This window comes from Cotesia glomerata, linkage group LG7, assembly GCF_020080835.1.
Source record: "Cotesia glomerata isolate CgM1 linkage group LG7, MPM_Cglom_v2.3, whole genome shotgun sequence".
NCBI classification, from domain to species: Eukaryota; Metazoa; Arthropoda; class Insecta; order Hymenoptera; family Braconidae; genus Cotesia; species Cotesia glomerata.
Genome location: NC_058164.1, coordinates 2,910,724 through 2,921,920, shown reverse-complemented (window position 1 = coordinate 2,921,920; position 11,197 = coordinate 2,910,724). Strand labels below are relative to the sequence as shown.

Genomic DNA, 11,197 nt, shown 5'->3' with positions numbered 1-11,197 from the left:
CGTGAACTATTGACATTTTTAAAGATATAGACTCATCCCGATGTTACACTCATCAAGACCTTTCATTTGAGTACCCACATCATTTTTTCATATATTTTTCATATATACATATATATATATATATATATATATATATATATATATATATATATATATATATATAATATATGAAAAATTGATGTGGGTACTCAAATGAAAGGTATTGATGATTGTAACATCAGGATGAGCTTATATCTTTAAAAATGTCAATAATTAAAAAATGACTTTGTATCTTGTGAACTATTGACATCTTTAATGATATCAGCTCACCCCGACATTACACTTAACGAGACCTTTCATTTGAGTTTCCACATCAATTTTTCATATATTTATATATATTATATATATGTATATATGAAAAATATATAAAAAATGCACTTGGGTACTCAAATGAAAGCTCTTGATGAATATAACATTGGGATGAGCTTACATCTTCAAAAATGTCAATAATTAAGAAATGACCTTGTATCTTGTGAACTATTGACATTTTTAAAGATATAAGCTCACCCCTACATTACACTAATCAAGACCTTTCATTTGAGTGTCCACATAAATTTTTCATATATTTATATATTTTATATATATGTATATATGAAAAATATATCAAAATATGCATGTGGGTATTCAAATGAAAGGTCTTGATGAGTGTAACATCGGGATGAGCTTATATCTTTTAAAATGTCAATAATTAAGAACTGACATTGTTATCTTGTCAACTAATGATATTTTTAAAAATATAAGTTCATCCATATGTTACACTCATCGAGACCTTTCATTTGAGTACCCATATCAATTTTTCATATATTTTATATATTTATATATATTATATATGTATATATGAAAAATATATCAAAATACATGTGGGTACTCAAATGAAAGCTCTTGATGAGTGTAACATCGGGATGAGCTTATATCTTTAAAAACGTCAATATTTAAGAAAGTACAGTGCAATTTAACAAAATTCATTATTTAATAAAGCAAAATTTTATTTATTTATAGTTCACAAGTCATGGCAGTCACATAGTGACTGCAAGGTTGCTAGTTGTCTTTATTTTCATGACTTATTATATAATACTCGATAAATAATTGAGATAAGTATGATTGCGCGTGGTATATAGGATAAGTGGTCAAGTTTAACAACAAAGTGAGCCCAATTGAAGATAATCACAGTAAATAGTTTTAAAATAGATCGTAACTATAAATATAAATCCAGACTTATTAATATGTACAACGGAATAGATCTAGATATTGTAAATTAATTTGTGACGTCAATTAAAGTTAGCAAGCTGCCATTTTGTCGCAGTAGTAATGTAATTGTATTAATATTCATGCAGTTATTTGATTTATTTTCTACGTTTATAGGTCACCAATAATTAATTTTAAATTGTTACTACCTTTAAAATTTCAAAGAATAGTTAACAATTTTTATTACAAAACTATGGTAAAATAATTCTTATTTATTTTATTTATTTTATTTATTTACTTCCCAAAAAGATAGATATACAAAAATCGTACATATAAATCCTAAAGAGGAAACACAATGTTCACACAATGTATTGTTTATTAATAATTATTATAATATATTATATTATAATAATAAATTATTATTATTATTATTGAATAAAGAGTTCTATATTTCAAAACCATTATCCTCGATCCAAATTGATGTTAGACTAATTTTTAAATTTTACATTAAATTTTTATTTATTAAATTCTGTAAATTTTTATTTTTACTTATTATTTATTTTCACCACATTATTGTCGGTATAAGCACTTATTTCTGAGTTATTATTTTTTCGGTGGCCGAAAAAAGTCTCACTGAGTAAAGAATATAACATCTTTGCTTAATCTTAAATTAAAATAAAGATTTTTAATTGTTAGATATATTCACCCAAGGACGGTATGAGTGCTCATACTGACAATAATGTGGTGAAAATAAATAATAAGTAAAAATAAAAATTTACAGAATTTAATAAATAAAAATTTAATGTAAAATTTAAAAATTAGTCTAACATCAATTTGGATCGGGGATAATGGCTTTGAAATATAGAACTCTTTATTTAGTAAAAACACCGATCTTCGGAAAAAACAGTAAATTATTATTTTTATTATAATTATATTTAAGAGTAAACATAAATGACAAGGAAGTAAAAAATAACAAAAAGATTTTTTCAATCAATATTGTATATTTTACAAAGTAAATAGAATATAAATAATCTACAGTTCACCTAAAACACAAAAGTGTTAATTTCTTTTTTTCTCCATGGTAAATAATTTTTTTTATATATATAATAATAAAGTATATATATAATATATACGATATCAACAGGAAAAACTTTTATTTTTTTTTTTTATTTATTTAAAAAACATTTTTATAATTAAATCAGTATACCAATTCAAGACATGAAAAAATTTATCGTTTTAAACTTACGATTAAAAAGTTAGTGCCGTGTAACTCAAAACGAAAATCGTTTTTCATTTTTCAATAACTTCACTTTTAGATTTTATCAACATTACATAAATTTCGTTCCTCGGTAATTTGTTTTTTACTAATTAATGAGATTAACATTTAGTTTTTCGTTTAAGTCAATTCGTTAGTTTAAAACGTGAGCGTGTGAGTAAACAATTTTTTTTATTTAACATTTTATGTGATCAGGACATAAATTACATAATAATTATCAAAGTCATGTTACAGAGAGACAGATAAACCATTTGTAAGAGAAGTTGATATTCTTTTAATGTTTACTCAATCAATTCGTATAATCCAATTTGTTTATTTCTTCCTTTACTTTCTCTTTATTTTTTTATCCCATCAATCAGCTTCAATATATTTTTATTTATATTAATAATAATAATAAATATGAAATAGCATTTGCACAATTATTTACACCGCAATAACGAAGTCTCGTCGATTTCGTTGGCCACCGTGACCACGATCGAGGTCGCACTCGGCTTCACTTAGCTCGAGCGCGTCGGAGAACCCCGAGGGTGGGTCCAGTTTGGCGATGAACAGGGTTCCTGATCCTGCATCACCACGCTCCTGCTCCCGGGTCCTATTACCCGGCTGGTGCTTGGGATTGCCAGGCCTGGGGATTGTCCCGAAACTTGTACGGGTCTCCTCGCCGGTATAACGCGCCAACTGTAACATCCTAAAAAAAAATTGTTGTTTTATTATTTTTTTTTTTTTTTGATAAAAAACTAGTACATCTTTCAATTACAATGAAGCTTAATGAATACAAAATAAAAATATTGTGTTTAAAATTAGTGAAATTTTTGTCAAACGGTTATTTGTTTGATTCTTATATTTTACAGAAAGTTCCAAAAAAGTAAAAAAAAAAAATTTTAAGAGTTGAGGGCTATACATTTTTAAAAAATTAAATTGATTATTAATTCTAAGCACTTATTAAGGATAAAAAGTGTAAGACTAAGTGTTAAAAATAAATTGGAATTTCATATAATCCTTTATTAAAAAGTTGATGTGGATTTTATTGTTGTCGCTTTTCTCTGCTATGGCGACCACTTTGGCAACGGTTAAATATTAATGAATAGAATTTGTAAAAATATTGATTAATTAAATTGTTGATAATAAAATTTTTGACGAAAGCATACTCAAATGAAAGGTCTTGATGAGCGTAACATCAGGATGAGCTGTTATCTTGAAAAATGTCAATAATTAAGAAATGACGTTGTATTTTGTTCAACTGATGATATTTTTTGCGATATAAGCTCATCCTGGATTCACACTTATTGAGACCTTTTATTTGAATATTCACACGAATTTTTGATATATTCCACAAATATGAGAAATATAATATACATAAAATATATGAAAAAAATTTTGTGTGCACTCAAATGAAAAGTCTCGATGAGCGTAACGTCAAAGTGAGCTTATATCTTGAAAAATGTCAATAACTTAGAAATTACGTTGTATTGCGGCTACTGATGATATTTTTAATGATATAAGCTCATCCTGACGTTACGCCCATCGAGACCTTTCATTTGAGTACATACACGATTTTTTGATATATTTTATATATTCCGCAAATATGAGAAATATCATATATATAAATTATATGGAATAATCCGTGTGGGTATTCAAATGAAAAGTCTCGATGAGCGTAACATCAGGATGAGCTTATATCTTAAAAATGTCAGTATTCGCAGGTTTATTTTATCAAAATAACTGTAAAGAAAATGAAGCTAAAAGATTGATTTAAATAAAGCGCTCTTGGCTTTACAAAGGGTTGAAATGAAGCTTATAGACGAACCTTTGGTTTACTGTTTTTTAACTCTGCATAAACAAGAAAATTTACTTTATAGAGGATTAATTTTAGCGTTGTACTAAATATCCTGCTTACAACGAACAATGAGTAATATTCTTTAGCTATTAATTAATTAACTACCAGACAAGTCAATTTATGTTAAGAACAAAAATCCGCTTAAAATTCAACTTATTATTATATCTATTTACTGATAAAATCCATTTACAAAATAAATTTTAATTTTTATTCATTTTTTATAGTTCTCTACTCATTGCTGTGCCTGATAGCTATCTTGTACTTAAAAACTAAATTTATCTACTTATAAGTACTTTGTATGCACAGAAAGAATGGTTCACTTGAACCAAGAAAATATTTTTCTTGCTAATTATTTTCTTGGGCGAAAAAATTTTTTTTTTTTGACACAAGAAGTTTCACTTATTCCAACAAAATTAATTCTCTTGCTTCAAGAAATACGTGTCTTGATCCAAGACAATTTATTTAAATCAAGAAAATTTTCTTGTTTTGAGAAAATTTTTCTCTTGCTCCAAAAAATTAAATATCTCGATGATAAATCTTCATTAATATTTTTATTGACGAATATGTCAAATAAGAAGATCAAATAATATTGAACCATTTTCTTTCATTCAATATGTATAATTGCGTGCTAAAATAATCTAAGATGGGTATCAAATATTCAAAAGAAAAATTTTCTCAAGGTGAGAAAATTTTTTTCTCAGCTGAAGTAGGTGGCGCTGCTTCCCTAAAGTATCTAAAAATCTTGATCCAATATAAAAATTTATTGCATTAAGTAAGGTAAAAGCCCCAATTATTGACGGGGGTCTAAATATTGACACCCTAAATTATTTTTAAATATATTAAATTATCTGTAATAAGAATAACGATCAAATAAATTTTTATTAAATTCTATTTAATTAAAAAATTGAAAAAAATCACATTCAGTTCAAAATATTAAATATTAATTATTAAAAAAACATAAAGTTAGCACCAGTTCATCAAATCAGCTTACGAGCGTCTATTTTCTTAACAACTTTGGTTAGAAAAGCATTTTTTTTAACTGCCGAGTTTAAATTAATTTTTTCATGTAATTATATGATCTATTTTTTTTTTTTTTAATTAACAATATATGAAATATTTATAAAATTAAATAATCGAAATTAATTGTATGCTTTATGATATTTAAATAATGGGAGTCAATAACTAGTTCATAATTTTTATGGTGAATCCCATATTGACAGCCAGTCGACAGCGCTATGACGCCTTTTTTTTTTAAGTATAAAATACGTTATATACGCGATTATATTCAAGGCTTTTAACTGTCAAATAACTCGGCGTGTTTTAGTGTTAAATAAGTTTTTAAATAAATTGTTATATTTTTCATAATAATTATTCATTCATAGAAATTATTATTAATTAACTTTAATAATATTGATTACTTTATATCAAGTTTTTGATAAATAACAATATAACCAAATGATTCGACGCATGTGCAGTAGGGGCGTCAATAATTGGGGTTACGGTACGTCAATAATTAGATCAATCAGTTTTTTAACCCGTCAATAATTGGTGTATCCAGATCATATATTTAATTATTTAAAATTAATTAGTAAATATCACTGATTATCATTTTAAAAAAAGAAATTGATTAGTTAAAACATTACTGAAGACATTACCACAAACAAAATTCATCGATATTTATATTTGATTGCTTAAAAAAAATGAAATCATAACTTTGTCTCTTATAGCGTCAATAATTGGGGCTTTTACCTTATTTATGATAATTTTAATTAAGAAAAATTACTTCCACCAAGAATAGAATTTCAAGAAAAATTTTTACTTCGGCCAAGACAACTTCGGTCTTCCTTCGGGCACCCGAAAATTTACTTGAGCCAAGAATTTTATTCTCCAGTCAAGAAATCTTTTTTTTCTGTGTGTATATTATTAACCCTATAAATGGCTCTGGCTGTTGGGTTTGATTGTTAATAAATAAATAAATAAATAAATAAATAAATAAATTAATTAATTAATAAAATAAATAAAAATAAAAATAGAAATTTTAAACAGATAAAAAAAAACTTACTTGGGTCGTCCCCTTCCAGGAAACGATTTTCTCTCAAAAATCGGTGAGGGTTCCGTAGACGTGCTAGATTCTGGTCCATGGTACAAGAAGTCTAAAAATATAAACACAAAAAATATTAAAATAATTGCAATTATTTTTTTTCAACACTAATTAATGTATAAAAGCTCAAGTACATAAATTTAAATATTATATTAATAAGAAAAAATGCAATGACGCATTGTGCTGTGTGAGAAAAGCACACAAAAGATTGAAGCAAAAGTACTTAAATTTAAGTCTAGCTAAAAGTAAATTGAATAAATTATTTGTAAAAAAAAAAAAAAAAAAAAAAAAAAAAAATAATAGGAGGCATATCGTACTGTGAACACGCGCGTCGGTTGCAAAAGCCGAGTGGTGCGAATCGACGAGGTGATTGGAAGACTCAGTTCGGCTGCTGGTCCCGACTTCAGTGTCGCTGTCCGAGCCCAGGGTGTCGTATTCCTCCGACTCGGACTTGCCCTGATTGACCTTGTGCGTTTTATGCAACGGCGCAGAGGACGAACGGCCTCCGCGCACCTTAGTGTACCGGTTGCAATCCGACTGCAATCAGACGGAATTTTCATCATTTAAGTTTTCTTCTTTTGCTTTTCATTTTTTGTTTTTTATTTTTATCTACGCAACGGTTTTAACACACCGTATCGTTGTTTTTACTTGGATATTTTTAGTTTTTTTCGTCAATCCATTCATTCGCCTGTTAAATCACTTTGTCTTTGTCTGTCAATAAATATTTTCAGTGTAATACTAATTAACAAACGGTTATAAAATGCGGGCTTGACTGCGAAACGAAGCAAGGAGGGACCAGCAGTCGTGTTTAGTTTTATTACAATTAATGATTAATGATTCACAAATTCTAATGGCGACGCAACTAGATCACTCACAAATATTTGAATAACAACTAATGAATTTTTCACATAAATAATTTATTTCATTTGTGTAATTATAATAGTAATAATAATAATTAATGAAAACATGAATGATTAATAATTATTGAATTACATCTATGTAGTGCTAGATGATGGTCATTTTTATACTGATAGGATTTGTTTATAGTTAAAAATATTTGTTAATATTTAACACATCATTTGTTAGAGACCACTTTTTAGTTCTTAACAAATATTTCTTAGTATTTAAAAAGATTTATTGCTATTTAATAAATTAATATCGGATTTATTAAATACAAACAAATCATTTTAAATACTTACATGGAAAAAAGTAAACTGTAATATTCACTCGGATTCCGGTTAATTTTTATAGTTTCAAACAGTAAAGCGGACATCGGGGTGGCAAAAATATAAATATTTATATTATAATATAAAGTATAAAAGCCACAATTTATAATTTAATATCCAAAATAAGTGATTAGTAGCTGTCACTATAGTAAATAACGACTCTTTCATCTTAAAAAATTACAGTTTCAAACAGTAAAAATTGCCATTTCAATATATAGTCCATATTATGAAAAGGGGAACTCAGATGAAAGAGAAGGGGGTCTCACTCGGGGAGAATTTAACATTTGAAACAGTAAAAGTTATACTTTTAAAATAAACATTTTACCAGTCCAAGCAATTCAATAATTACAGTTTGATTTTTAGCGTTGCGTTTAAAATTTACCATTTTACTTTGTAAATATTGACGTTGCTTGTATTAGAAATTTACTAACTTTATTTTATACTTTTTACATATCATAACATGATTTTTTAGGTACAAAATGATAAATATCAAAGTCTGAATTCTTAATTATTATACTTTAACATTTTAGACATTTACATAGCGAATATTACTGTTCGAAATCTACAGATTCGGTAGAATCTGGCGCCAAGTTCCGTTCAAATCTGCTGTAAACGGAGCGCCAGATTACCGACTGTGTTTACTGTAAGCAGAACGGTATTTTGAGGTTGCAAAATTTTATTTAATTCTACGGTACTTTTTTTCCTAAATTGTATATTATAACAGTAATTCATACTTTATTTGACTGTTATTAATTAATTATATTCACTTATAACAATTAATCTACTTGAAATTACTAAATTTAATCAGCACAAACTATAGCAACGAAAAAATTTCGATCCTGACTTTTTTTCGATGGGCAAAGTGATCTGCCACAGACTAAATAATTCGAGAATGCATAGTAATCCTTCATTAGATGGGAAACTACAGTTAAAAAAGATATTTCACAGCTTGCATCTACACCCGCCAGGGTGCGCTGGAATTATTTTTACATAAACTGTAGTTTCAAGGGGATAGTTTGCTATCAAAAATGCAACCAACGTGAGATTTAAGTTGGTACCAATTGTAAATTTTTATTATAATTACAAAAAATACTAAAATCCGAACAAAAACAGTTTCACTGTAAAAAAATCGCGCCAAGTCCACGTTCATAAGACTATTAAGAAAAAAAAAATTTTTTTTTTCTTTACAAAAATATATAAAATTAAAAAATTAAAAAATCCAAGCAACCGATATGATTGTTTATGATTTTCGGAAATTAAAAAAAATTTTGTTATAAATTTAAAAATTAAAAAAAAATTTTGGAACGTACTTGGTGTGCGTCATTGTGTATTTCAATTTTTTTAAAGTCCTAGTCAATAGGTTTTACGAATTTCATTAAAAGTAAAATATTTTGCAACCGCGCACACTAAATACGTTTTAAAATTTTTTTTAATTTTTAAATTTGTAACAAAATTTTTTTTAATTTCTGAAAATCATAAACAATCATATCGATTACTTGGATTTTTAAATTTTTTTATTTTATATATTTTTGTAAAGAAAAAAACAAATTTTTTTTTTCTTAATAGTCTTATGAACGTAGACTTGGCACGATTTTTTTACAGTGAAACTGTTTTTGTTCGGATAGTATTTTCTTCCATGTAAAGAGTAAATTGTAACGTTTAAATGGTAAATATTATAAAGTGAATAGTAAAATCACGATTTCACTGTTTGAAATGGTAATTTTTAGCAGTTGATCATTACTTATTATAAATCGACTGTTATTTATTACAGTTTACTTTTTTCCGTGTAGAAATATTTGTTTAATACTAAAAAGTGGTCTCTAATAAATGATTTGTTAACTATTAACAAATATTTTTTGATACAAATAAATCCTTCTATCAGTGTACTTAAAATCTTAATTATGATTTCTACCAGGGTCCATAACTTGCGTTTTGATATTAATCTATGTTTAACACAGTAAAAATTTTTTTTTTTTTAGTAATTTAATCAAAATTGAGTTTCGTTTAAATTTTACACAGAAATAAAAAATTTTTGACTATAATAATTAACTCAAAAAAATATTTAGAAAGAAGAAATTTTTGAAATTGCTAAAAAAATAACTTCAATCTTGTTTACAATTTCCTAGGTTCAAATAAACTTTTTTTTTTCTGTGTAATAGAAGTTTTTCTGTAAGAATAAAAAATATTTCTAAGCAGAAAATTTTATCTTTTCAGTGAGAGATTTTTATCTTTAATCAAACTTCAGTCCTTAATAGTTACTTTGATTGCCAGAAGATCCATCAAAGTCAGTCAGTTAATTCAGGAAATATCACGCTATAATTTTTTTTTTTTATTACATTTTGTGTCACTTTTGAGAATGATTCTCAACCTATAAAGTTGAAAAAAAATCTAAAGGAAATTAAGTTTCTAAAATAAAAAAAAAAAAATAAAATTTTGTATTTATTTTAAAATTTATTCATCAATTTCTATGATTAAAAATTAGTTTCTTCTTTTATACAATAAGTTTATTAATTTAAGAAATTAAAAAAAAATAAAGATCGATAAACTTTAATAAGAAAATATCATTCTGTTTTGTGTAAGTTTAAATTTTTTTTAAAGTTTTACTAAATTAGAATAGTCAAAAATCGATCATTAAATTTAAGTACAAAAAATTTTTAGTTGAAAAAAAATTTTTTACTGTGTAAATTTTAAAACTTTCGCAAGACATTATCAAATATTGTGACATTACTTTCATTTCATATCATGCATTTCTAAACATAATAATTCAAAGTGATGACAATTAAATTTTTTATTAACGCTAAAAATTTTATAGCAATAATTAATGATCATTAAATTTAATTAAAAACTTTAGTGATGATTGATAAAATTGAATTGAATTGATAAAATTTTCAGCGTTGCTACGATGACTTACAACGACCACTTCTAAATGAGTGTTCTGAAGGAAACCATTGCAAAAAAAAAACATCCGTACGATAAAAAGTGCGATAATATTGGATGCTAATGGATTTTTATCGTAAAAAAAATGCAAGGAATGGGAAAACTTCACTACGGGATGAAAATTGATCAGCACATTAAATTGGAGATTTAAAAATAAATTATTAATATAATTATAGTTTATAATTAAATAGTAAATAGTTGAATAGTAATTTGTAATGGTGGTAATAATAAAAAAAATTTTACCTCGCGTAATTGTAGAGTGTCGGCAGTAGAAAGCCGCGGATCGTGATAAACAAAAGTTTGAAGTGGAGCTGCTGAATCACAACGACTATCTCCACCAGCTGGTACACTTTCCTTCAATTGGAATGTCGCGTACGGGTAGATATCTTCCGAGTATTCTACAACCAGTCAACAATTGTGTTCGCGGAATTATAAGCTACTGCGAAGCAATGTGAGTTTAAGAGGGTTTAATTCTAGTGTATATATTTAGATGGCAATACATACACTTAATGGTAGCAAATAATAAAAATTAAAAAAAAAATAATAATAATAATAATTTTGGTTTGAAATCTTGAAGAAATTATTTTTTACTCTAA

The 11,197-nt window shown here is 26.2% G+C and overlaps 1 protein-coding gene across 5 annotated transcripts in view; it reads right to left on the bottom strand.

Annotated features, from left to right (window-relative positions):
* Positions 1-2,375: 2,375 nt before the first annotated feature.
* Positions 2,376-11,197, bottom strand: part of LOC123269825 (Down syndrome cell adhesion molecule-like protein Dscam2) — a 250,187-nt gene continuing 241,365 nt past the window's right edge. For 3 of the 5 annotated variants that reach the window (XM_044735685.1, XM_044735682.1, XM_044735683.1), the window contains exons 23-26: positions 10,845-10,999; positions 6,756-6,975; positions 6,400-6,490; positions 2,376-3,188 (exon numbers count right to left, since the gene is read on the bottom strand). In XM_044735685.1, coding sequence (XP_044591620.1) covers positions 2,924-3,188; positions 6,400-6,490; positions 6,756-6,975; positions 10,845-10,999 — 731 coding nt within the window. In that variant the 3' untranslated portion in view covers positions 2,376-2,923. The remainder of the gene's footprint in view (positions 3,189-6,399; positions 6,491-6,755; positions 6,976-10,844; positions 11,000-11,197) is intronic. The other 2 variants (XM_044735684.1, XM_044735686.1) reach the window with 2 other exon arrangements.